The sequence below is a fragment of the Micropterus salmoides genome, unplaced genomic scaffold (genome assembly GCF_014851395.1).
Source record: "Micropterus salmoides isolate LMB-PRFRI ecotype aquatic unplaced genomic scaffold, ASM1485139v1 Ms_hic_scaffold_18, whole genome shotgun sequence".
NCBI classification, from domain to species: Eukaryota; Metazoa; Chordata; class Actinopteri; order Centrarchiformes; family Centrarchidae; genus Micropterus; species Micropterus salmoides.
The window spans coordinates 19,463,733-19,489,308 of record NW_024040928.1 but is presented as its reverse complement, the minus strand read 5'-3'; the positions used below and the strand labels follow the sequence as shown (position 1 = coordinate 19,489,308).

At 40.2% G+C, this 25,576-nt stretch overlaps 2 protein-coding genes across 3 annotated transcripts; one reads left to right on the top strand and one right to left on the bottom strand.

The window, feature by feature from the left end:
* The first annotated feature begins 11 nt into the window (after nt 1-11).
* Nucleotides 12-6,732, top strand: eif2s1b (eukaryotic translation initiation factor 2, subunit 1 alpha b). The gene is made up of 8 exons (XM_038727791.1): nt 12-182; nt 2,092-2,334; nt 3,801-3,880; nt 4,172-4,323; nt 4,447-4,553; nt 4,645-4,742; nt 4,934-5,077; nt 6,053-6,732. Exons 2-8 carry the CDS (start codon nt 2,094-2,096, stop codon nt 6,176-6,178), a joined length of 948 nt encoding a protein of 315 aa, XP_038583719.1. The 5' UTR covers nt 12-182; nt 2,092-2,093; the 3' UTR covers nt 6,179-6,732.
* A 392-nt stretch (nt 6,733-7,124) lies between these two features.
* rbm25b (RNA binding motif protein 25b) lies at nt 7,125-24,347 on the bottom strand. Of its 2 annotated transcripts, none has more exons than XM_038727786.1 (17): nt 24,185-24,347; nt 23,549-23,649; nt 23,064-23,281; nt 22,807-22,864; nt 22,521-22,681; nt 21,696-21,881; nt 21,511-21,594; nt 18,584-18,843; nt 17,641-17,758; nt 13,711-13,800; nt 13,276-13,349; nt 11,756-11,906; nt 11,077-11,533; nt 10,124-10,419; nt 9,783-9,881; nt 9,641-9,688; nt 7,125-8,092 (listed from the first exon to the last, which is right to left on the bottom strand). In XM_038727786.1, exons 2-17 carry the CDS (start codon nt 23,625-23,627, stop codon nt 8,000-8,002), a joined length of 2,472 nt encoding a protein of 823 aa, XP_038583714.1. In that variant the 5' UTR covers nt 23,628-23,649; nt 24,185-24,347; the 3' UTR covers nt 7,125-7,999. The 2 variants fall into 2 exon arrangements, with proteins under 2 accessions (XP_038583714.1, XP_038583715.1); XM_038727787.1 differs by lacking the exon at nt 24,185-24,347 and adding an exon at nt 23,889-24,055.
* Nucleotides 24,348-25,576: the final 1,229 nt, after the last annotated feature.

Below are 25,576 nucleotides of genomic sequence, written 5' to 3'. Positions count from 1 at the left end.
TGCGCATGTCGGAAGGCTCTGGCGATCTTTTCCGGGTCGAGAAATTAGCACACCCATGTATGTGAGCTAGCGGGCCAAGAACTCTTCATTTAAAAAAGTCTCCGCAGAAAAGATAATCGGGACATTTAAGCACTTCCAGCACAGAACATTCCAGTGTATCGTTCTGTAACCATATGACACAGGTGAGTTTTTTATTGAGAAAGGAGGTGTTTACCGGGGAGGTGGGGAACACACGGGGCTGCTAGCTGGCTAGCCTCGTCAGCAGTGCATGTGCCGCATGTGAGTTGGGAACAGGGTTTATTAGCCAGGAAGCTAACGGAATATTAAAGTGACTGTTTTTTGGTCCTTAAATGAGATTATGGTCTCAGTATTGAATTATATAACTGTTACTAACTACAGTCGCTGTTAATATGCTACAGTACAATTATGTATTGCGTTATTATTGTTAGTGTTTTCAGTTTTTGCTTTTAACTGAAAACAGTAAGGGGCTTCTAGTTGATCTGCATTGCATCATCCCATTCACATCCCAGTATGTTAAATAAAAGCGCCAGAGCCTGACATTACACTGCAAGTTCACTTAAAACTGCTGTAATTATTTTGGGGATATTTTCCAGGCTAAACTCATAGGAAGTGAAACACAGGCAGAAACAGAATTAAAAATGTCATTTCAATTGTTTTCAGACTGTTAATTTAATATTTAAGGCGTGTTTTTACTATTTTGTCCACCCCATTTATATAATTCAGGATATCCTAAATGTTAGAAACATCTATCACTATAAGCCTGAGCTCTGAACCTTCATGAAGACATCTGTTGTTACACTGCTTCAGTTTTAGTTAGGTGGACCTAATGAACTGGCAACTATGCTAGAAATCATTTCACCTGGCCTAGATCTGAAGTGATGATGTAGCATTTGATATTGACTTGTCTCCACAGGCTACCGGATATTTTTTAATTCAACATTTTATTTGCAAGTCAGTGTTATTGTAATCAGAAAATGTGCCTATATATTGCTCTGTGAAATCACCATGGGTCCTGGCATTGTGTCCTTGTAGTTGGTGCATTATTTGTCTGTAGATCAGTGGATCAGTATGTATTGTTGTCTACTTCATCACAAGTTATCAACCTTGTGTGGATGTGAAATGAAACCAGCTTATAAATGTGAATTGTTTCTCAAGAAAAAAAAGCCAAAAAACTTTGAGAACAGAGTAAGTTAACATAGTTTATGTCTTTATATCTTGTAACCTCTCAGATATATTTCTTGGGACCCTTTGGGGCATCCCAAACCCCAGGTTGGAAACCATTGCTGTAGATGTTATTATCATCATCGTCGTCGTAATCAAATTTAGGGCTGCAACTAACAATTATTTTCATTGTTGATTAATCTGTTGATTATTTTCTAGATTAATCGATTAGTTGTTTGGGTTCTGACATCTTATAGACCAAAGATATTCAGTTGCTGCCATAAAGGAGTAAAGAAACCAGAAAATACATCATTCAAGAAGCTGGAATCAGATAATTTTTGTTTAAAAAATGACTCAAATCGATTATCGAACAGATTGGCTATTAATTTAGTAGTTGACAACTAATCTGTTATTCGATTAATTGTTCTAGCCCTAATCAAATTAAAACTGAGCTGTACAATATTGAAGATATAGAAAAAACATAACACTCTTTTTAAAAGGGCGATTTAGTATCACACTTCTATAAAGTTGGGTCAAAAATCCTGTTCAGAACCAAAGCAGCAGAGGCTGAGATATCCTGACTTTTAATTTCTAGTTTAGGCCTACAATCCCCATAGTCTTCTGTCATCATCTTTCAGACTCCACATACCCAGTTTGTAACACACGCTTCCTGTTGAAAACTTTGTTGTATTCAAGCCTACAAACGATTTAACTTTGATTACATCACTATGGCATCATCTGGGTTATCGTCTCAAACTTTAGAAAACTCCCTCCAGAAACACAGAAGCCATTATACTGACATTAAACTACAGTTGTTACTGTAATCCTTTTCATGACGTGCACTGCAAACTGACCATGATGTCTAAAATTTGTGGCCTGTCCTGTCTCTCTTTGGTTCTGTTCTGTCAGCGATGCCGGGGCTCAGCTGTCGATTTTACCAGCACCGGTTCCCAGAGGTGGAGGATGTTGTGATGGTGAACGTGAGGTCCATCGCAGAGATGGGCGCCTACGTCAGCCTTCTGGAGTACAACAATATCGAGGGCATGATCCTCCTGAGCGAACTGTCACGTCGACGTATCCGCTCCATCAACAAGCTCATCCGCATAGGCCGCAATGAGTGCGTCGTCGTCATTCGAGTAGACAAAGAGAAGGGTAAGTGCAGGCTGGAGGGTGCTAAAGAGCTGAAAGCCGGTGGGTCTAGTTCACACTACACGATTTTTAGCCCGATTACTACACGATTACCCTCGACCGTCAGGCTGTGATCGGGGGTAAATCAGCGGTCAATCGGTGGTCACCAGTCGTTATGTGTGAACTACACAATGACCCAAAATGGCCCCCTGAGACATTTCTGACACATCGCCGACGTCTGCCAGATATCTAGCATGCCAAATATCTGGAAGAGTCGGTTGACTCGACATCCACATCCAGCTAATGAGAGCAGGCAGCTGGCAGAACAGGCAGCTACTTTTTCTCCGCAAAACACTTTTTACTCACCTCCAGCTCTCTGTAGCACAGAAAGTCCCTGCTACTTCCGTGTGCTAATCCATTCTTTCACCCATATTTTTTGTCTTTATAATTGCAATTCTTTATAATAACAAACAGCAGCTGTTTTATGTGTAGGTTTGCATCATTTCCCGTTTCACATTTCACGTGTGTTTTCTTCACAAAGCGTGGTTTGGAGACCAGCGTCGGGTGACAGAGTCCTTGTCAGCTCTCGTAGTGTGTCACCAATCAGTCACGTAGTGTGAATGCCACAGTGACTTCAAGACTCCCGTCACAAGACGGAAAGTTGTGTAATGTGAACGGCATGGCCATCGGCCGACGCTGAAAATCGTGTAGTCAGCGCAAGCCTTAAGGTTGTATAAAGGACAGTTACTTTCTGGTTGCCAGTGGCAGGTGGAATAGACATTATGTAACAACCACAACAAAAAATTGTGACTGAACTTTCATCGATATGATTACAAGATAACCTGGAAAGTGAGATGCGAATATAGCAGAGGCACTAAGGTATAGCTCACTTCTGACTGTACCCCGCTGTACCTTAAACACCAGTCACATTCTGAAATCTACAGTATAACCAAAGGAATTTTCTATTTTATTAATTAATTAAAATCCACCTAAAACAACATGTTACTGGCTGAGATGACGTGTATATTAGATTGTACTCTGCATGGAATTACATTATTTTTCTTTGTTTTGATATTCATCCCCAGCCGCCCACTCTCCAAATGTCATTGAATAAATCATATTGGTCAACCTCTAATACCTCTGTCTAGTTGCAGAGCCCCAAAATGTTCCTTAAAATGAGTTTAGCCTGATCAACTGTAAAACAGTGTATTTTATTTGTAATAATGGAGCCATTAAGAACATCAAGCTACATGTGAAGCCTAAACCAGAAAGTGACCCATCAAATTTGGAATTGCTTATTTGTCATTGTATTGATTAATCAGTTAACTGTATCAGCATTAACCGTTCCAGGCGTCCCAGAAACTATTAGCACTTTGACAGCCAGCTCCTTCTGAACTCATTTCTGTTCAGATTCTGTCCTGTGAGAGGATTCTGAATCTATTGTGCCATGGAAAAAATGTCACATCACCTCTTCTCTGCTTTGTCTTCAGGGTACATTGATTTATCAAAAAGAAGAGTTTCACCCGAGGAGGCCATCAAGTGTGAAGATAAATTCACCAAATCTAAAACTGTAAGTTTAATTGTGCCCAAAGGCTTAATAAACAAAGTAACTATTGAAATAACTGCAAGCATGTGTCAGCATTGTTAAAAAGGGACTCTTTCATATATGACAAAGGTCATATCATCATAAATACAGTTTAAAGGAAACAGGTGATCGCCTTTCTGTGTATTTCTGGATTATGAAAAACTATAGCATCCATGAGTTTTTCGTTTCGTTGATCTTTTATAAACTTTTCAATGTTTTTATGAGTCTGACCTTTGAGTACTGGCACTGAGCTGATGCGGGTTATTGTGTTTGCAGGTGTACAGCATCCTGCGACATGTGGCAGAGGTGCTGGAATACACTAAGGACGAGCAGCTAGAGAGCTTGTACCAGCGCACTGCCTGGGTCTTCGATGAGAAATACAAGCGGCCAGGATACGGTGCTTACGACGTTTTCAAACAGGCCGTATCGTAAGTTGTCGCGTGTTAGTGCGAGGCTAATCACAGGAACGTCTTAAAACACAAGGAACGTATGCAAGTGATGTTTTATTTGATGAGGTCAAATCAAAACACTGAATATCTTTCCTCCCTCAGAGATCCTGCCATTTTGGATGGGCTGGACTTAACAGAGGAGGAGAGGGCCGTGCTGATTGATAACATCAATAGGCGACTCACTCCACAGGCTGTCAAAATCAGAGCAGGTAACCGTGTACTTTAAATGCAACATTTGACCATGAAGTAACACTGTGAAGATGTGACAACCTGTTCATCTTTTTCCTCTCCCACCTGCAGACATTGAAGTGGCGTGCTACGGGTATGAGGGCATCGATGCAGTGAAGGAGGCTCTGAGAGCCGGTCTTGGCTGCTCTACAGAGGCCATGCCCATCAAGGTAATATTGGTGCTTCAACCACTCTCAGCTATACGTTCGTACACTCTCTTCTTTTTATATGCTGTATAGACTAAAAGGAATTACCAGGTATAACCCACTGCTTTTGTTTTATTTTGGAGGGGGTAAGCGCTGTTAGTGTAAATGCCTCTGATGCAGTGTTAATAAGACTAGTATGATCTTGTTCTTGGCAGATCAACCTGATCGCTCCTCCTCGCTACGTCATGACAACGACCACTCTGGAGCGCACAGAGGGCCTGTCTGTCCTCAACCAGGCCATGGCTGCTATCAAGGAGAAGATTGAAGAGAAGAGAGGCGTCTTTAACATTCAGATGGAAGTGAGTGACTTTTTTATGCAACTGTTCCATAGTGAAAGCCACTCCCTGCACTCTGTTTCCCCCCTTTTAGTATTTACTGTTTCTTGAAGTTTAATGTTTTCAAAAATGTACTCTAGTACTGTACTTAAGCGCAAATTCAAGGTACTTAAGCCTGGGCAATAAAACAATAATGATGATTACTGCAATATAATTTTCCTCTAACAATATAACAAATGTGCAATAAATTGGCTTAATTCATTTGAATCACAAATGAATAAGGACCTAATTTCTGGAAGAAGAAGAAAAAGTTGTAATTCTGTGGAGGGGAAAGTTGACTCAAAAAAATGCTACTTCAAATTCATGTTATATTTCTTTTAAATCTAACATGAATATTTTTCTTCCCATATTACAACTTCATTCTCATGTTATAACCTTTAACTCGTAGCATTATGCAGTTCTCTAGTGAATTTTAACTTTATCACAAAATATTGACACTTTCTTTCTACAATATGACTGAACAATTAATCGAAATTGCAATATGGCCATCTGCAATTATCAAATACCAGGAGGTGCAATATTTGTTTAAAGGTGATGTGTCAACAAAACTTTTTTTTTTATTTTTATGAAATATCATCATGCTGCACAGATGTGCTGGCCTACACATCATATTCTACACACTTAAGAAAACGCATGCAAAATTCACTGTTCAATAAAAATGAGAATGATCTAGTATCGCAATATTGCAATTTCAGTCAGAATAATCAAATTACGATTATTTCAAAATCGTATAGCCCTATTTAACAATACTGCTTGCTTTTCCCCAAAATATTACTTTGTTACTCAATCGGAGATATATTTTTTTTTCATCTGGAACTGTACAGAATTTCTCTTTTTTGAATGGGAATCTCTGTTTTGACATGTTCCTAATCTTTTATTACTTTTTCTATTATTATTATTATTATTATTACATAAACTAACTGAATTTGTCCCCTTCAGCCCAAGGTGGTGACAGACACAGATGAGACGGAGCTCGCCCGGCAGCTGGAGAGGCTAGAGCGGGAGAACGCCGAGGTGGACGGAGACGACGACGCCGAGGAGATGGAGGCCAAAGCGGAGGACTAGACTCTGTCCTTGGAGGAAGGCTGGTGGGGGACGGAAACATCAAAGGAGAAATGTGGACTGACATAGCTGCAGTCAATTCAGTCCAACAGATAACTTTCACATTGCAAACATTAACTGGCGTTAAGTTGATTGGCAAACGTCTGGGGTTGTTCATTAGCAAGGTTTGTTTCAGAAGATCGTACTAAAATCGGTATTCTTACCCAGACATGGACACAAGGAAAGTTAAAGTACAAATTAAACATCAGTATAGTTTCTATTTTTAAGTACATTGATTTGAATAAACGATAACTCTAAAACAACTGTTCACAAGCAGTGGCCTTCACTTACCTCTTGCTTAAGAGCTCAGTGTCTTCAAAATCCATGGCACTTCATCTCTGGCTGGTCACTGGATGTGATTGATTGATTAAAGGGGAAACGCATAAGCTCGTCTGTCGCAACACCCTCAGTGGTGACTTTGTGCTGTTTCTCTTCCAGTGAAAGGGTTTTTTACTGGCAAGACCTGCTCTTGTTTAGCTCACATGGCATCAATAAAGTTCTGGAAGTTTTGAGCTCAATGAGTCTTTGTCGACTACTACCAGTAGATTGAATGAAATGACACCAGACCTAACTGTTTTTAATGGAAAGATTGTTTCCCTTTGTAACCACTTTCTAGCACCAAATATCAGATTCTCCCACCACAAAACACAAAAGCGACTGGAACGTGCTATCGCTCTCAAACTGAACTCTGTAAGTCTGCAATGTTGTTACTTTTAAAGCTTTGTTTACATCAGACATGCAAATGTTGGCATGGCATTTCACAAATGAGGAACATTCAAGTTACTGTCCATGAAGCTGCAAATTCTCAGTGCTATTCAAGTTTATAGAAGAGAGGACTTAAGTTTTAAAAGCGAGACACCTTGCAAAGACAAAGACACTAATGCTGGGTAGTGAGAAATGGTTCACACACTGTTATAAAAATCAATTTTATTCAATGTTCACCAATACAAAAACAAATGGAGAGCATCTTCACAACTTCAAATCATTTTTCCTGTTCTTAGCTCAATTTCCTTTAGTGGTTATGATGTGCGGGTGTGCTTATCCAGCTGAAGGGGTGTCACTACCCAAAATATTCAGTGTGTCTCAGACACATTTCAAATGACAATTAGGTCTTTTTTTTTTAGATGTTCTGGAGGACGAAACATGCCAACATGTTGATTAGGAATGTGATAATGAAGAAGGAACATCTGGTAGCTCGACAGAAATAAACAAAAGTTGCGTCCAAATCCCTGAATAAATAACCCTGGGGAAAAAAATATAAAATCACATCCTTGTTGTAGTTATGCATACTCAAGTCTGTGTCCACTTAGCTAACTCACATTCAACTGCGAGCCAGACTCCACACCTTAGAGACTTGAAAGAAAAGTTCATGAAATCGGTAAACTGATGCTGCAGATGACTCGTCCCACAAAGTGCGTGTCGGCATGTACACTAATAAAAGTATAGGACCACAAGAGCTTATCTGGCAACAAAACCATGGTTGTGGGTGTCTGTCCGTAGTTTCCTTTCAGAATTATTTCATCAGAGTCAAATACTGACGTACTGTATACACACAAAAGCACACCGACACGGTCAGCACCAGAAAGGGCAAATGCAGCCTGAGTATGATTAGGGTAAAAAAAAACAAAAAAAACCTGAACTGCTGCACATGTGAGAATGACCAGAATCTGTAAGTGGTCTGTACTGATAAAGACAAGCCGCTTTGTTTGGGGGGTGACAAAATGATGCTACACTATTATACACAATGTTGGGGGTGGGGGGTTCTTCATTCAGTGGTTGTTTTGCTTATTTCACCAGTCCGATCTTCTTAGCTTCAGTTTCATAGATGAGTAACCGCCACATCTTCACTATGAAGACTTCAGCTTCTTCATCAAGAACCTAAAAGGAGCAAAAAGGACAGTTTCACCTGAAGAAGTTAGACGAGACAGACATTTGGGTTATGATGCTGACCATTAACCGCAACGTCCACTGTTCGAATCCAGGTTACAGCCTAATGTTAAGATTACAGAACAAAGCATAGTCCCAAGTAAACGCCTCTTCATTTTACTGGCCTGGTGTGGCCACACGTTTCACACTATAAATACATCCATCGTCAACCGCTTATCCTGCATACAGGGTCGCAGGGTCACAATAAATGTACGTTTCAATTAGATGCCTGGTCTGGTTTTTATAGAAGTTCTTTGGATGTATAAAACCTCTTGAACTATTTCTGAACTGCTTTGATCATGCACGCCAATATGGACGCGCTACACATCATTAGATTCTCCACAATTCAGTCATTTAGTTCATTTTACAGAAATAATGAGCACGAAAGTATTATTCAGATTTACTGGCATGGCAAAGAAATTTAAAGGCCTCTCCCATATAGAAGCCTGTCCTAATTATAGGCAGGGAAATTTGAGTGATTTAAGTAACTAAAAGCCATGTTAGTGTTGTTTTTTTTTTTTTACAGTATTGAAATCTTTGGCTTTGTCTGAGTAACTGTCAAAGAAAACATCATACGACAAAAGCTGCAAATTCTCACATAGAAAGCTGGAACCAGCAAATGTTTGTCATTTTTCAAACAAAAATACCAAAACAGTTAACTCATTATCAAAATTGTTTGATTAATTTTGTATGTTTATTGCTGTAGAGCAGATGTAGGTTTATATCCAGCAACACAAATGGGTTAAGAACATGAATTCACACCCATGGAGATGAGTGAGCTCATACAGTGCATTAATAAAACTGACACATTCTGCCCTCGCAGACTGGATGTGATAATGGTAAACAAGTCAGACACATGATGGTATGTATGACTTGCATTCATTCAGCCTTTGTAATTTCTCACATACTGCACTACAACTAATACTATATTTTGACCAAGCGGGAAGCTTCCGGTGAGAAAACTGATGCGAACGTCTAAGTCCCTTAAACCTGCATTCTACTATATGGCCAGCAGGGGGCAACTCTTTTGGTTGCAAAAAGAAGTCCAGCTCCATTACAAATAATGGTAAAATGACCCCACTTCTCAGATGAATAATTATCTCAGTAAACTTTCCTAATGAGTTTATGGTCTCAATCTCTAGTTTCAAGTCTTCTTCAATACAACATGATGTTCATTTAGTAAATCATGGTCCCGTTTAGTGGAAAATTGACCATAAAGCAGAGTATGCTTCAGGACGGGATTAGGCTAGAGTGACTCCTACCCACGGCACTGGAGATACCCCAAGTTTATTAGGAGTTCACAGACCAATGGGTGACGTCACGATGACTACGTCCACTTATATACATTCTATGATTTTGACTAGGAGGCAGACTGTTAACATATACTTTTAACAAAATTAAAACAGAACATTGTTGTCAATGTTAGAACTATCTGTCAACATGAATTTAATAGAAGGCAGAAAACAAATTGATGGCTTATTTATTCATATAGTTACTCACCATGGCAACATCATCCAAGATACTCTGTGGCATACTGTGAGCCATCACCTGGGAAAGAAAAAAACATCAGGATCATTTCATGCTTCACTTTCACACCCAAGTCTGAATGAAGTCAAATGTGCAAACGTCACATCATCAATACCTTGGAGCAGACAAAGTCCACTAACGTTGCCTCTTCCTCTCCGATGTACTCGATAATCTTTTTGTTGATCCAGGGCCGAACACGTCGTTCCATTAACGTCTAAAAGGATGAGAAGAAGAGATGAAGGCACAGGCTTCGTTTTAGAAGTGGTATTACCATCTGCTGCCATTTCCGAATGAGGCCAGCAGTGCAAAGTTTGTGAATATACTCTTTTTTTAAACAATGTCACTGTGCAGCTAGTCCCGAAGGCCAATTTTGTAAAAGATAATATTCTCAGTAAACTTGTTTGCTTAAAACGGGTTAAAAACGTCTCAATGAGACATTTTTCTTTCTCTCCTCACCGTGTCGACCATAGACCAGTCCAGCGGGTAGGAGAACAGCTCAGGCTTTGCTGTGGGAATCTTTTCTATCAGGCTCTTGATGTGTTTACGTTTCTCCTCTGTGTTGGCGCCCTTTATGCTGGAGAGCCCGGCTCCGTCCACCCCGAGGCTCTTGTCATCATCGTAATCCAGGGGCACCAGCTTCCTCTTGCGAGGCTGTTCATCAGCCTCTTCGTCGTCAAACTTGTTGAAGACGCTGTCCACGGGCAGCTTCTTCCTCTTAACTGCATTGGGCTGACTGGGGCTTCCTGTGGCACCTTGAGATGGACAAGGAGCTTTATGAATTCAACTGTCCTATACAGATGATAAAGTCCACTTGAATTTACTCGGATAGAATAACATGGCTTCTTGTACTGCAGAGACTGAATCCTGCTTAAACTATTACTTTCTTCTTTGCCAGTATCTGTTCCAATAAAAGTCAAAGAAGTGGAATGCTTACATTAATAATCTGAAATCACTTATAGGTGGAGAGAGCAATCATAACAAAGACAGCTTTTTAAGTTTTTCCAGTCGAATGAAAGTATGCGTGGAGACAGAACAGAACCGTGGTGTGAATTTGGTGGCTGTTATAATGACAGACATTTATACTAAATCTCTGTCTGTAGAATGTCAGACAATAGTGAAAAATGCCCATCACAATTTCCCAGAGCCCAAGGCGACGTCTTCAAATTGCTTGTTTTATCGTCAGACAAAAATCCAATTTAATTAACAATGATCTAAACGGAGAAAAGCAGAATATGCTTAAGTGAGTGTTTGGCAGCGAGTTAGGTAGGAAAATGAGTTTATCTTTTACTGATTATTAAAATAGTTGCAGATCAAATTTCTGACTAACTGACTAATAGTTTTAGCTGTCCCTGTGAGCGCGCCGTGTCTGTCCACGTTACAGTGAGGACACTTGCTTCTTTTAGACTCACCCAGTTTCAGACTGAGGCCAATCTTTGGCCGGTGCTCCTCCTGCGGCAGGGCCTCAGGGGGCGAGTTTTCGTGGGGGATTATAATGCCGCAGGGCGACTCGTCCCCGGGCGTGTTAGGGGACACGTTGCCACTGGCCGACGACACTGAGGGTGCTGCTGTGATGGGCCGCATTGTGGGCTTCAAGCACGGTTTTGCATCTGGGTTATCTTCGTCATTGTCATAATCGTCTTCCTCGCCCTCCTCCATCTCGTTGTCCGAGTGGGTGGGCCGTGATCGGGCCTCTGCTCTGTCCTGGTCCTGTCGAGGGTCCCGGTCCTGTCGGTGGTCTCGGTGGTCTCGGTGGTCCCGATGGTCCCTGCGCTCTCGTGAACTCCTGTGGCGTTCCCTTTCCTCCTCGGGTTCCGGCTCTTGGATGATGGGAGGTTGTCTGAGACGCTCCTCCTCTTCCTCCTCCATCTGGACCAATAAGAAGCAGATATGCACAAGATTAACAGCCAATCACAGTGTTTTACAGAAAGGAAGGTCAACAGACAATGAAAGCTGGACACCACACGTGCAGAGATGCAGAGAGACTCGGATGATCAAGTGACCTTCACAAAGACAGCAGACAGCATGGCCACTCACTACAGATATATAGACAAACACTCACACACACATTATTAGAATAGACAGGCATACCCTGCGTAGCTCTGCGTCTGGGTTTGGATGTCCCTCGTCTAACAGCCTCTGTCTGATCTCCTCCAGCTCCTCCTTCTCTCTCTTCCTGTCACGCTCGTCTGCCTCCATCTCCTTCTCTCGGTCTCTGAGACGCTTCTGCAGCGCACTGCCCCTAGGGGTCACACCAGAAATAACAGCCTTCAGAACAATAGCTGTAGCAGCAGTACTGCGTCTGCTACTATAAGTCAGATCTGGGTCACACAGCATCTGCTGCGTCTCAGTGTTTTTACATGTTTATGTGCCTCATAGCTCAGATGTTTCATGCTGGGCAATGAAATGAAGCCTTAAGGTTTAGTCTTTATATGTTTACCTAAATTTGACAACATTTCTGGCATTGTCTCAATTTATTATTATAATTATTATTATCTGCAGAAAATTTTCTGTGTGTTCAGGGGTTGATGGGGACATAGTGGCTTGGATTAGGGGTGGGACAATTTCATATCCTTGGATATCGATAATTATCACAATAAATGTCAAATCATTGTTTCTTTCGAGTTTAATGGCTGATTTTTGCTCCTGAGTGAAAGTTGGAGAAACCAGACAGTTAATTGTGCCACTTAATGCCAAACAGTGGACACAAACAATTATGACAAAATCGTTTTTCGACAAATATGCATCAATAACATTAGGTAAAATCTGTTTTCAGTCCCTTTTCCTCAACATAATAAATATCGAAATAGAAAAATAAGTGCTGATTTGTCTATGATTCAAATGAATTAAATACATTAAACATTTGTTATACGGTTATTGAGGAAAATTATATTGAGATAATTATTGTTGTTTTATTGCCCTGCCGGTACTCTCCATTTACATGTTGCCTTGTTTATCGGCCAGTATTTGGGCTAATGTTAGTGTATATTCTCTCTCTCTCTCTCTCTCGACAGCAGTTTCATTTGTGTGGGTTGTTTCCATTCACTAAATACATGTAAGAAAAATGATCTACATGGACCAGAAAAGCCATAGCCTATCGATGGATTACATTTCGATAAAAACTGGCCTTGTTAGCTATGTTGCCAAAGACTCAGACGATCCAATCCATTAAAATATTTAGTCCAAAACGCATTTTTATATCAATCAATACACACAGACTGCTGTTACATCGTTTAACTACAGTTCTTACAGTATCCAAACAAAAAACGGTACACCTTGACCTTTTGAGTGACGCCTTAATTGACCCAATAGAAAATTTGATGCCCTGTCCACAGCCTACAATAGCCAACGATTGTCCACGTAGTCAGGAAGTGCCAGTCCCTTTCTTTTGTGCACACACCGACAGAGATTGATGACTGGCGCTTCACACACATATCCATGCGGACTTCCGGCACTGTGACGGAGAACTTTAAGCCCTGCATCTGTAAATTCAGGCTATTTACAGGATGCCTATCAGATGCGAATTCTATTTACAGGGGAAATTGTGTGCATTTGACAATGTTTTGCCAATCTACAGCTTTTTTTAAATTAATTTTTTTAATGTTGCTTACCTGTAGTACTTGGGGTCATCCCTTTCATCATCATAGTCTTCAAGAAACTCTTTCAGCCGTTTGCCCTCTTTCACCTAAAGACACACAGGACCACACTGAAATTTCTTCAAGATAATAAAATCTGCTTACAAATTTTATTGTCCATCTTATTTAATCAAATCATTAAAAGGAAAATGCCAAAAAAAAACAAAAAAAAACAAAAACAAAACACATGAAAGACTCAAACATATGCACATTTAATTCTAATGAAACTAAATATAACTTAATTAACTCAAAATGTATCCCTTCATGTAACATGAACCTCAAATAAATTTTGTAGTGGAATTAAGAGTGATTAATAAATTCTGCTAGATTTAAAAAGTTAAAACTTTCCAAGTGTTCGAAGTAAAACAGGACACCTGTGTGAACATCAGTAGTCATTCAATGTGCTCTCACCATTTCTCGTCGACGTTCATCTTCCCTCTCCGACTCTTTTGCGTAATCCCGTGCCTTCTTCCTCTCCCTGAGCTCCCAGTTTTTTAGACGCTGTAGTCGCAACAGTAATCAGGTTAGCAACAATCAAATACAATTCTATCACGTCAAGCTAAGAGTAAAACGTGTTGTTATTTTAATATAAGCTGCTGGGAGAAGGAGACAAAGATTTCAGGCTTGCAAAATAAAAGAGAGATTAAGTGTAGGTTATCTTGGGGGTTTCCCAATGATTTTCAACATCTACATTTAGAAACTTAGGCTCTAGCAGTGTGATAAAATGTACCTGTGACTAGGGGTGCGACAATAAATCAATACAGAAATATATCGTACATTTTTCCATGATACTGTATCGATATTCCAGCCCATCAATACATAATATTAATTAATTTTTTTTTTTTTTTTTAAAATAGCGCTTCGACAGTTAGCTCAATGCTAACATAATGGGAATCTCCATTAACATGAGAACACAGATAACGGACATTAGAATCGCGAAAATACAATCTTAACAAACTACACATTTTGCTTCACATGCTGAACATCCTGAGTGACATACTGTGCAAATACTTAAAAGTACACGTTTTCTGATTTCTGTGTGAAATAAAAAAGAGCTGCACTCCACACAGACCAGCTACAGCAACCCAATATTCCCAGATGCCTAAAAATACAGCTATCAGAAGGAAGAGAAAGGGCAGCACAACACCGTCACTGAACAGTTATTAATATAATGTGATGTACAGATTAGACTTAGGTGGTACACAGCAATTTGTATTTGCAGTAAAAATTCAGTGAATTTGGATTTTATAAAAAAATATTCATAGTTGCTCTGTAGTTTTATTTACAGACTGAGCAGAATTGTGCTGCTTTCAAACAGTTTGGATTTGCAGCAAATAAATAGTAAACTTTTTCACAGGTATTTTGTATTAATAGTTAAACAGATATGAAACAGATATGTGATGTATCACTTTAGGATTGTCAAGCGATATCGATTATCGCAGAATTGCGGTATCATGATATTATTGTTATCGTGAGCCATGTATCGTGTATCGCATCGTATCGTGAGGTACCCTGCGATTCCCACCCCTACCTGTGACCGTGCAGTTACATAGCAGTGTCTAACTCTCCATGGCTGTATCTGAAATCACTCAACATATTAACTACTCACTATATAATACATTGTCTGTAGCTTACTCTATTGTAACACTTAAACTACACTTTTGAGTCATCCTAAATTTGCGTCATTGCTGACAGGTGTCGAGTTACTCAATCAGGGTACCCCCAGGATTCTCAAAGTTAAATTTAAGACTTTAAGACCTTTTTAAGACCACCTAGGATGAAATTTAATACCAACTTCACTGCCTTTTAAATGGAAAATCTGTATTAATTTTAAGCCAGAGAATATCATTTACGAAGTTACATGAATTTAATAAAACATTTAATTATAACACATTATAGCTTTTTGTTGTTTGTACTTTGATAAGATAAAATGAATCAAGGACGTCATTTTTTGTTGAAAAGTGGTGGGGATGTAAGGGTTCAGATTAGGGGTGTGAAGATACACTTTGCTCACATGCACGATTTACAATATTGGGTTCACGAGAACAAGACAAGATCATATTTTAAATACCATTTGATAAAATATTCAATGCCTACATACACTCACCTAAAAGATTATTAGGAACACCATACTAATACTGTGTTTGACCCCCTTTCGCCTTCAGAACTGCCTTAATTTTAGTGGCATTGATTCAACAAGGTGCTGAAAGCATTCTTTAGAAATGTTGGCCCATATTGATAGGATAGCATCTTGCAGTTGATGGAGATTTGTGGGATGCACATCCAGGGCACGAAGCTCCCGTTATACCACATCCCAAAGATGCTCTATTGGGTTGAGATCTGGTGACTGTGGGGGCCATTTTAGTACAGTGAACTCATTGTCATGTTCAAGAAACCAAGTTGAAATGATTCGAGCTTTGTGACATGGTGCATTATCCTGCTGGAAGTAGCCATCAGAGGACGGGTACATGGTGGCCATAAAGGGATGGACATGGTCAGAAACAATACTCAGGTAGGCCGTGGCATTTAAATGATGCCCAATTGGCACTAAGGGGCCTAAAGTGTGCCAAGAAAACATCCCTCACACCATTACACCACCACCACCAGCCTGCACAGTGGTAACAAGGCATGATGGATCCATGTTCTCATTCTGTTTAGGCCAAATTGTGACTCTACCATCTGAATGTCTCAACAGACCAGGCAACATCTGTCCAGTCTTCAACTGCCCAATTTTGGTGAGCTCTTGCAAATTGTAGCCTCTTTTACCTATTTGTAGTGGAGATGAGTGGTACCCGGTGGGGTCTCCTGCTGTTGTAGCCCATCCGCCTCAAGGTTGTGCGTGTTGTGGCTTCACAAATGCTTTGCTGCATACCTTGGTTCTAACGAGTGGTTATTTCAGTCAAAGTTGCTCTTCTATCAGCTTGAATCAGTCGGCCCATTCTCCTCTGACCTCTAGCATCAACAAGGCATTTTCGCCCACAGGACTGCCGCATACTGGATGTTTTTTCCGTGCGTGAAAATCCCAGTAACTGAGCAGATTGTGAAATACTCAGACCGGCCCGTCTGGCACCAACAACCATGCCACGCTCAAAATTGCTTAAATCACCTTTCTTTCCCATTCTGACATTCAGTTTGGAGTTCAGGAGATTGTCTTGACCAGGACCACACCCCTAAATGCATTGAAGCAACTGCCATGTGATTGGTTGATTAGATAATTGCATTAATGAGAAATTGAACAGGTGTTCCTAATAATCCTTTAGGTGAGTGTATATTTAAATGGGAGTCTGGGGGTCCCCTAGGAAATTTTGTGCACTAAAACACTTAATTTTCTGCATTCTGGAGACATTTTCTGCACCAATTTATGGTAGAATTGTCAACGCCGACACATAGACCCGTCCTCGTCTCATACACACCTGTCTCCACACCAGTAACCTGCAGCAGGTCTTCCAGCTCTGGTGTTCCATTAGCGCTCGCCAATGGTACTTCTACTAAGTGTATTAAAATATTAAAGACTCTAAACTTTCATAAAATATATACTTCGAATCATTTATCACCATTGATGCCCACAAAGAATATTATAGAGTTTAAAAACATTATTTGAGAGGTGGATGCAATTCTCGGCAGGCAGGCAAAATTCGGCATAACAGCCGCTCGCACGCCGATCAGCTTGTTGCGCTAACCTCAGCGCCACTGCCCTCAGCCTTGTCCACTAACTTGTTCGTATCTTTGCCTTTCTGAATTTCAGACACTTGCCCATTCTGAGTCGTCGAGCTAACGTTAGTAGCACGTCAGAGACGTTTTCTTTTCTTTTCTAACAACTGACTGATTCGCGCAGAGCTGGATGCCAGAGCTTGTGCACCGCGAACACTTCACAGTCCAGAGCGTAAAGCTGAACACTGATGTAAACAGTAATGTTACCTGTACTGCCGTATACCATCAGAGTCACACCAAACGGAGTATATTATGAAGTCGCACACACACAAAGTATTCATTTATGACATTACGGCATTAATTAAATCTTCTGACAGGACGAGAAAAAACATTTGGTAAAGACTTTGGTAAACGATGAAATTTAAGACTTTTAAAGGCCTTATTTTTGGAATCTGAAATGTAAGACTTTTTTTAATACTTTTAAGACCCCACGGGTAACCTGTCAATGGTAATTTGCATTATGTGATTGTTAGCAGAAAGTAATGTACATGCTGTACTTTTGTTCCATTGCAGGATTTTGAGGCGCTGTGTATAAGTTTCACACTCTGAATTCAATGGCTTAGAGTAAATATAGTGCACTGATTTGAGTGATTTCGGTTCCAGCCCAGATAACCTCCCAGCCTTCCCTACCTCCTGATAGGCTGCTTCCTTGTCTCGGAGTTTCCTCTCCAGCTTCCTGCGTTCATACGCCTCCTCTTCATCCTCTTGGTCCCGTTTCTTCTCTCTGTCTCGGTCTCGACTCATCTCCCTGCAGAAACAGAAAGGTAAGATATTTTATATAATATAATTTTTTTTCCTTGGCATTCACAGCACAATCTGACTCCCCTCAAAATTGGTGATGTACAGTCAAACATAAGACTGCAACCAATATTTTGTTACACCTACTGCACACGGCATGACAAGCAATGAACCTGCAACATCACTGTTATCGCACCAATTATAGGGCTGGGCAATAAAACAATGATAATTATCGCAATATACGTTTTCCTCAATAACAATATAACAAAATGTTCAATAAATGTTTGATGTAATTAATTTAAATCACGAACGAAATAGCACTTACTTTTTCTATTAAGATATTTATTTTGTTGAGGAAAAGGGAGTGAAAAAAGATTTTCCTTAAATTTATTCATGCATATTTGTTGAAAAAAATATTTTATCATAATAGTTTTGAACCTCAGATTTGATAAGCGATCCACTGTTGGGCATCAAGTATTTGTCATCTTCTAATCATAAAGAATAGTTGTTGTTTTTTAACTGTCTGGTTTCTTCAACTTGATGATTTGACATTAATCGTGAAATTTTTGGCCGTAACACCCCGGCTCTACGTATGAGCCTTTAAACTAAGTCAGGTTGGCTGATAACTGACAATATACTTTTAGATTTAATGAGCTGAAACAGAGCATGGAATGTATGAAATCACTGTGCATCACTTACAACTGCAGATAGATAATCTATCACAATTTAGATTTTGTCAACGTTGGTGACTATACATTTTCTGTTATACATACAGTGTATCTCACAGCTCTGGTATGTTTGATTGAAATCTGTGACATGAGGCTTTTATCTTCACCTTGATCGGCTGCGCTCGGTGCTCCTGTCACGGCTTCTGTCTTTCTCCCAGTCTCTGTCTCGCTCTCTTTCTCTGGTCCTACGGTCCCGGTCTTTGTCTCTTTCCCGTTCTTTTTCCTTCTCCCGCTCCCTCTCCCGTTCCTTCTCCCTCTCTCGGTCCCGCCGCTCCCTTTCCCGCTCTCGCTCTTTTTCCCGCTCCCTCCGCTCCCGCTCGAACTCCTGCCGCTCCTTCTCCCGCTTGTCTTTCTCTTCTTCTAGTTTCTGCAGAGCAAAACACAGACTGGTTCAGCTGATGCCACACGAGATCCAGTGAGGCTTTGCAGTCAACTAGCTACTGTGCACAGATCAAGTGGTTTCCAGATCTTAAAAAGGGTTTCATACAGGAACGTGCCCTACACTAATCAGTGCAAAGCTTGTAAGAGAAGCTGGAATCCTAACTGGGGAAACCTGGAAGGATCAAAAGGCTCTCCCTCAGAGACAGCTTCATGATTCAGCTAAAGCAATATGGTGGTGCTTCAAACTTGCAGTATGAAATACAGTTTAGCAAGAATTTAACTGGAAACCACTTTAATGCTCAAAAAGATCTGTGGAACATGTTCAACTTGAGGCTTTCGTAATGAGAAAAAGGCGCTGCAATAGACAATGCTTTTTCTCTCCTTAAGAGTCCTCCTCTCAAAACAAGGAAAACAAAAACAGAAAACAGGCGTCAGTCTTTTGTTGAACTAGTTGTTTGTGACTTACAGGTGTTGAACTATGGACTCAGCCCTTCGCTGCCCCTACAAGCCTTTTAAGTTAGGCCTGGGAGGAAAGCAGGTCACACGGTATACAAGGGAAAAACGTTATGGGATTCTGTCTTGCTTAAGCATCATCATCATCATTATCAAAAACAATAACCTTTACTTCAATGGGTAACATGGCATTCGGTAAAGTGCTAAATCAAAAAATGAACATCAGTTACATTTCTGCACAGATAAATAAAATTGGAGAAGCGGTCTTACCCCTACAGAAGTCTTCAGCAGCTCTTCAAGACTCATTACCAAGACACACACACACACACACACACACACACACACACACACTTCAATTCTGCCTTTTTTGGGGCCGTTACACACAAGGCTTTGAGCTTTAATGTGGCAGCATTTACAGTTAAAACAGAATCTGAACACTGAACACAAAGAAACACAAAGCTTGGAGTGCTGCGTTTCCATTATTTTTAGGATCCTTGCACTGTTACAGAGTAATGGACGGTAAATGCAACAGCAGAATTACCTTTTTTATGTCAATATGTGAGCTACAACGCAGTCATATCCAGCCAAATACAGTCAGTCATCAGCAAGAAATGCAGACGAAACTAAAAGCCTTGGGTGTAATGCAACTCAAAGGGAGGAAACTTATGAGAAAGATGATGTCAGAAATAATTTTATAACTTAATTAGCTCAGGTTAATTATTATTACCTCTGTGCCTTGATTCAACTTTGCTTTTTACTTACCTCTGTAGAGTGTCTACCATGGCATGTTAAATAAATACTTGACCGACTGCACGGCTCAGAGTAGAAAATTATCTTAACATAATTTTGCTTTTAGAATCTCAGTCTGTCAGACTTTTATTCATTGTTTTCTGAACTAGGTGGTTTTTTAAATTTGTTTTCTGTTTCAGCAAAATTGTTTTAGCAATTATAATTCTTAAAAAAGCAAGAGCAATAAATTGGAATTTGGAAAAAAGAAGCAGTACTGGTATTTCACTTTTAAAAGATTTTAAATTAGATTAGAGATCCTCTAATTGTGCCGTTTCCTGATTTTGGTTTATTCCTTGAACTGGTTGCAGAACTTTGGTTTGGCAAAATTTCAGCTTTTTCTTAGATAATGTAGAAGACATCGGACTGTGTACTTGAGTTTCATCCTGTACAGTTTCAAAATAGATGAACTCATTGATCTATTTCGAAGAAGAAAAAAAAAATAAGGCAGAGAGAGTAAGACACTGATAGAGAGCAAGGGATGGAAGAGAGAAGTCACACAACCACACATACAGAGAGCACGTACCTCGTCAGTCTTCAGATCAGTGTGCTGCTGTGGAGAGGGCATCCCCCCCGACACTAGCATAATAAAAGCTACAGCCAAAGTCACTGCAGTGGTTATGACAAGAGTCCTTGTGCTTCAACACACCATTAAGACAGATCATAATTTACAGAGGACTCGCACAGGTTCACTGACTTTAAATCTTTGGGGACCACCACCAATAATGTGACAAAATCACAAGACAACAATATATCAAAAATGTTGGGGGGAGAATTTTTTATTTTCAAATGGTTGGCTGAATAAAGAACCACATAAGCCCCGACCAACACACACACACACACACACACACGTGCAGTACAGTTGCCCCTATTCAAGTCCTCAAGAGGGGGATGCCCAGTATATGTATATAGTAAATGAAGGCTGATACTTACATCCTATCCTCGCAACTTTTTCCAAAGCTCTGAGATTCATCTTGCTTTAGTCACCATATGATCACTATCATAATGGTGGGGTTTAATGAATAGATTAGCTTTTAAAGTAACTTTACATCGTCTCCATGCATTTTTGTGTGATGAATGAAGAATGGATCTATAACTGTCACACCTAGATACTTTCACTACGGTGGTCACAGGCCTGAGAAAGGTGACAAAACACTAGCTGTCTACCTACTTGTGGTGTTTGAACATTAAACATGAAAACATTTGATATCATATGGGGCGAATTAATATGTTGGGTGGTGTAAATTTTAAGGACTGCCAATTTGATAGTGCAGTATGCATGTTACTGAGATCAAAAGAAAAAAAGTTTGGTAAATGTGTCAACTAAATGTGCAAGCTCTAGGAGTGAACTATGTGATCAGCTGCTGTCCAAAACCTGTAATGTCAACTACAAGATCGAAAGAAGCCACTTTACCTTGTGGGTGTCACGAAATTTACTAATCTCTCTGGAAATCAGGTCTCTCTTGTCCTCCTCCATATCAATGGTGTTAATGTCGTCCTAAAGAAAAAGAAAATACAAAAGAAATTCCAATAACACTTACATTTTAAAGTTCCAGGTACAAGTACATGTCAAAGAGGTGTGAACGAAAGCTGGTGTACCTCTTCTTTTTTCTCCTTTTTTCTCTTTCGTCGCTGCGAGTCCTCATCCTGTGACGGCGCGTTGAGTTCGGCAGCATATTCCCGCATCAGTCCATCAATAGCACCTTTGATAATCTGATCTTTCTTCTTTGTCTCCTCGTCTAGAATCTCTTCCTCATCATCTCCTCCATCTTCAGCTTTCGCATCCTGCCAGTACAAAAACAATCCTAGGTTAGCATGGAGTGGATGGTATAATTTAGTCACTGCAATACACAACCATTTATTTGAATCACTTTATATAATAGTAACTTCAGTATTTTTAAACCTGGGCCCTATTTTCACATATTTTGGGGTCAAAATGACTAGTAGGTATAAAAGGTTTTGGAATCCGTGCAGTAGATGGCTTCAGCCGGCTGGAATGTATTCCTTTGGGGCATTGGTAGCCATCAAAATTACGTGCTCAGACTGTTGTACCAGGTTTCTGACAACATCATGGAAAGGATCCCTACAGGTGACTCCCAGTGACACCCATTGTGACACCCCAGAAACTTTAGTCTCAAACAAGGAAAATTTTCCCTCTGAAATCTTGTGAAGAGAGTTGTTGCAGGAAGGCAACTGAAACGCGAGTCAGGGTTGGAGAGGGGAGTGTGTTGTGTTGGAGTAACGTTAGGAAATAAAGTTTTGCTAGCAGTTCCTCCTTTTTTGTACCTACTAGTCTTTTCGACCCCAAAATATGTGAAAAGATGGCCCAGGTTTAAAAATCTAAGATGTGGGCAGGTATTCAGAGATCTGGAACAAGGTTAGGCGCATGATCGATTCCTGAGGCAACAAAATACAGGCACATACCCCGTTTACAGTCTTCTTCTTAGCCTTCCACTCATCCAGCTGAGCTTTAGTCTTGGCATCCACCTTCACTAAGAGATTTTTGTCTCCAATCTGTAGGTCATGAAGCAACCGCAGTGCTCGCAATGTGGACTCTGGCTCCTTGTACTCACAAAACCCAAAGGCTGCAACAGATATTGACATTAAAATAATAAAATCATCTAGTGAACTAAGAGCTGATCACCCAAGTTAGCCATGGGTGAAAGTATTTTCTGGCCTAATGATGTTCACTGCGAGTATTGTGAATTACCTTGAAGCTTGCCAGATGCTCCTTGGACTCTCTTCCAACTCAGAACAATTCCGCATTTCTATAACATGAGCACAAACGCAAGTGTTCATGACTCAAGCAGAAGTGGATTTGTTTTGTGTTGTTTTAAATGCCACAGCAGGATTCATTTTCAACAGGTTGCCCACAAAATTTGGTGTCCAAACTCCATGATGGCAATGGCAAAAAAGGGATGGATTTGTTACTTGTTACTTATTTTTAAATCCTTCTCTGTCCCTTACCGCGAGCAGTTGTCTTATCAGCATATCTGAAGCTTTCTCTGATATGTTCCCCACAAACACTGTGGTGGTGGGGCCACTGTTCAGATCGTTGTCTTTGGCTCGCACAGCAGCAATATCCTTCCTGGGGACTGGAGGCTTACTGACCACTGTCACAGAAGGAACCATTACGGCAGAGGTGGGGGTCATGATACCCACATGAACGGGGATCATTGGAGTCCCTGCAGCAGTCAAAGGAAATGTACATCAACTAGAGACAAAGTCATTTATATGCTAGAATGTAGTTGGTTAATATCTGTTAATTATTGTAACTTCCAATACAATAGGTTTCTCTATAGAGTTAAAACGTTAAACCTTCCAGAAACAAGTCCCCTTTTACTAACCTAAAGGATGCTAGTGTCCCTTATTAAAATGGTATGTTCAACACTGAAGCAGATAAAGTGAAAGCGGATGTAGTATACATTTCCTTTAGGACAGGTGGTTGTTACCTGAGGGGAAGCCAGCATACTGAGGGGGCATCCCTGGAGGGGGCAACAGCGGCCGGTTTAAATGAGGGGGGAAAGACATTCTGGGTGTTTATCGGACCGAGCTGATGAAGGAACAGTGATAAGTTACCATTAGTAGTCCATCTATGCATGAAGTGTTCAAACTCACACACCAAACAATGTAAATTCAGCATTAGAAATACGGTTCAAACATAAGTATTAGCTAAGTAAGTGAGTTAAAAAGACACTGCCATGTTGTGTCGGTAGTTTGGCATAACGTTACAAATCTGACATCGTTTTGTGACTTTTGCTGTAACGGTAACGCTACTTTAAGTTATCTTACCTTAATGTGGTAACGTTGGCTAACTTAATATCATTAAGCCCCATGTCTGATGTATTATTAGTTTGTTTGATGGCGATACGTTGTGTAAAACAACTCAACCGCAAATAAGTTACCAAAGAAACTAGCAGCTTAGTTAGCTAAAGCTAGCATTAAGCACGCTACCAAACCCGGCAAAAGTGATATGGCTAACGTTAAGCGAACATTAGCTAGAGCTGGTGTTACCTAACAGGCAAAACTCACTTTGGCGGGCTAAATACGAGTTCGGAATCAACTTGAAAAGGACCATATATACATACCCCGATTAGGTGGCGTGCAATGGGATAAAAGTCGCTATCCGAAGGTTATTAATTACGAAATATGTACGTAAGTTCACGTTCCGAATGTTTGATTAGCACGCTGGCTAGTCGCAGGCCTTCAACAACATTGACGCAAGCGCCTTACGCACCAGACTACAAGTGCGCTTGTTTTGTATTTGAGGACGTGGACACTGGACGGAGCTTGAAACCGTGGTAGGGCAACAACTACTCAAACAGTACTAACAGAGTGTATTATTACGTCTTACAATGATACCGCCAAAAATAAAAGCGTCAATACTACTACTACTACTACAACTACAACAACAACTAATAATAATAATAATAATGTTGTATTGTAGAATTCCTCCAAAAAGTTTTGCGATTTCAGCTTTTGTTTTTACTTTAAAACAATCCTTAGGAGCAGGTAAGTTATAGGCGTCAAAGGCGTCGCTAATAAAAGCATCAATTACCTATTAATTAACGTTAATTAATGATTTGATGTAACCGAGTAATCGCCTGGATCATCTGGTTTATTAATTGTATCTCCATGCCTTGAATTGTGGACATTTTAAAACACAAGAACTTTGCTAGCTTTTCGGCATCATGTAATGCAAACAGAGATACAGTAAGATAATATAACTGTAAGATATGTTTGTTATTATCAGTCCACGCTAACGCCTTTACATTATGTGTGTTATTATAATGCTACAGAATGTTCTAGTGGTTTGTTGCCATGGTGTTTTTGTTGTAGATTCTCGCTCTCGGTGACAGCAGCTGTGCCGCGAGGGCTGCATCTGACACACTGTGACGTCACTTTAGGCGGGTTTTTCATGGAAGGTGCTAGAAGAAACGAAGCACACCCTCCTGGTTTGAAATATTCCTCCGTCAGATTATAAAGACCCCCATTCATTGCTTTAAAATAAACGAGGTACCTGTAATTTTAATTTAATATATTTGTTATGTTGATGCAGATATTTCTGCCTCGATAGTATATGGCGGCAGATATGGAGTCTGATCATCACCAACGATTTGGTCTTTGAGTATCTATCTAGAATTATAATTTGGGTATAAACTACCACAGGGTGGCAGCAAAGGAGCGCTGGGCATTGGCTGGGCACTGGAATTGACTTGTTAGGACATTGCAGTATTTTCCAGGGTACAAGGTTACCTTTAACACCAGGTGCTTTGAGTGCACTTTGCCGGAGAGCCGCAACGAATTACTCATTTAGGCTTAAAAAATATCCAACGGCTGCACATTACCTTGCGTTAAAGGATTTTAACATTTAATACATTTGGTATCCACTTCAGTATTTCAAGCTCATACAAACGCCTGATTACATCAATACTCACTTTTATTCACATCCTCTTTTTACGTTCATGTTAACACTATTT

Coding starts and splice junctions, on each gene's coding strand:
- eif2s1b (XM_038727791.1), top strand. CDS start 2,094: ATGCCGGGGCTCAGCTGTCGATTTTACCAGCACCGGTTCCCAGAGGTG. Junction 4,743..4,933: donor CAGAGGCCATGCCCATCAAG/GTAATATTGGTG, acceptor TGTTCTTGGCAG/ATCAACCTGATCGCTCCTCC. Junction 5,078..6,052: donor TCTTTAACATTCAGATGGAA/GTGAGTGACTTT, acceptor TGTCCCCTTCAG/CCCAAGGTGGTGACAGACAC.
- rbm25b (XM_038727786.1), bottom strand. CDS start 23,627: ATGTCTTTCCCCCCTCATTTAAACCGGCCGCTGTTGCCCCCTCCAGGG. Junction 22,865..23,063: donor TGATAAGACAACTGCTCGCG/GTAAGGGACAGA, acceptor CTCATGTTATAG/AAATGCGGAATTGTTCTGAG. Junction 9,882..10,123: donor ACTGGTCTATGGTCGACACG/GTGAGGAGAGAA, acceptor TCATCCTTTTAG/ACGTTAATGGAACGACGTGT.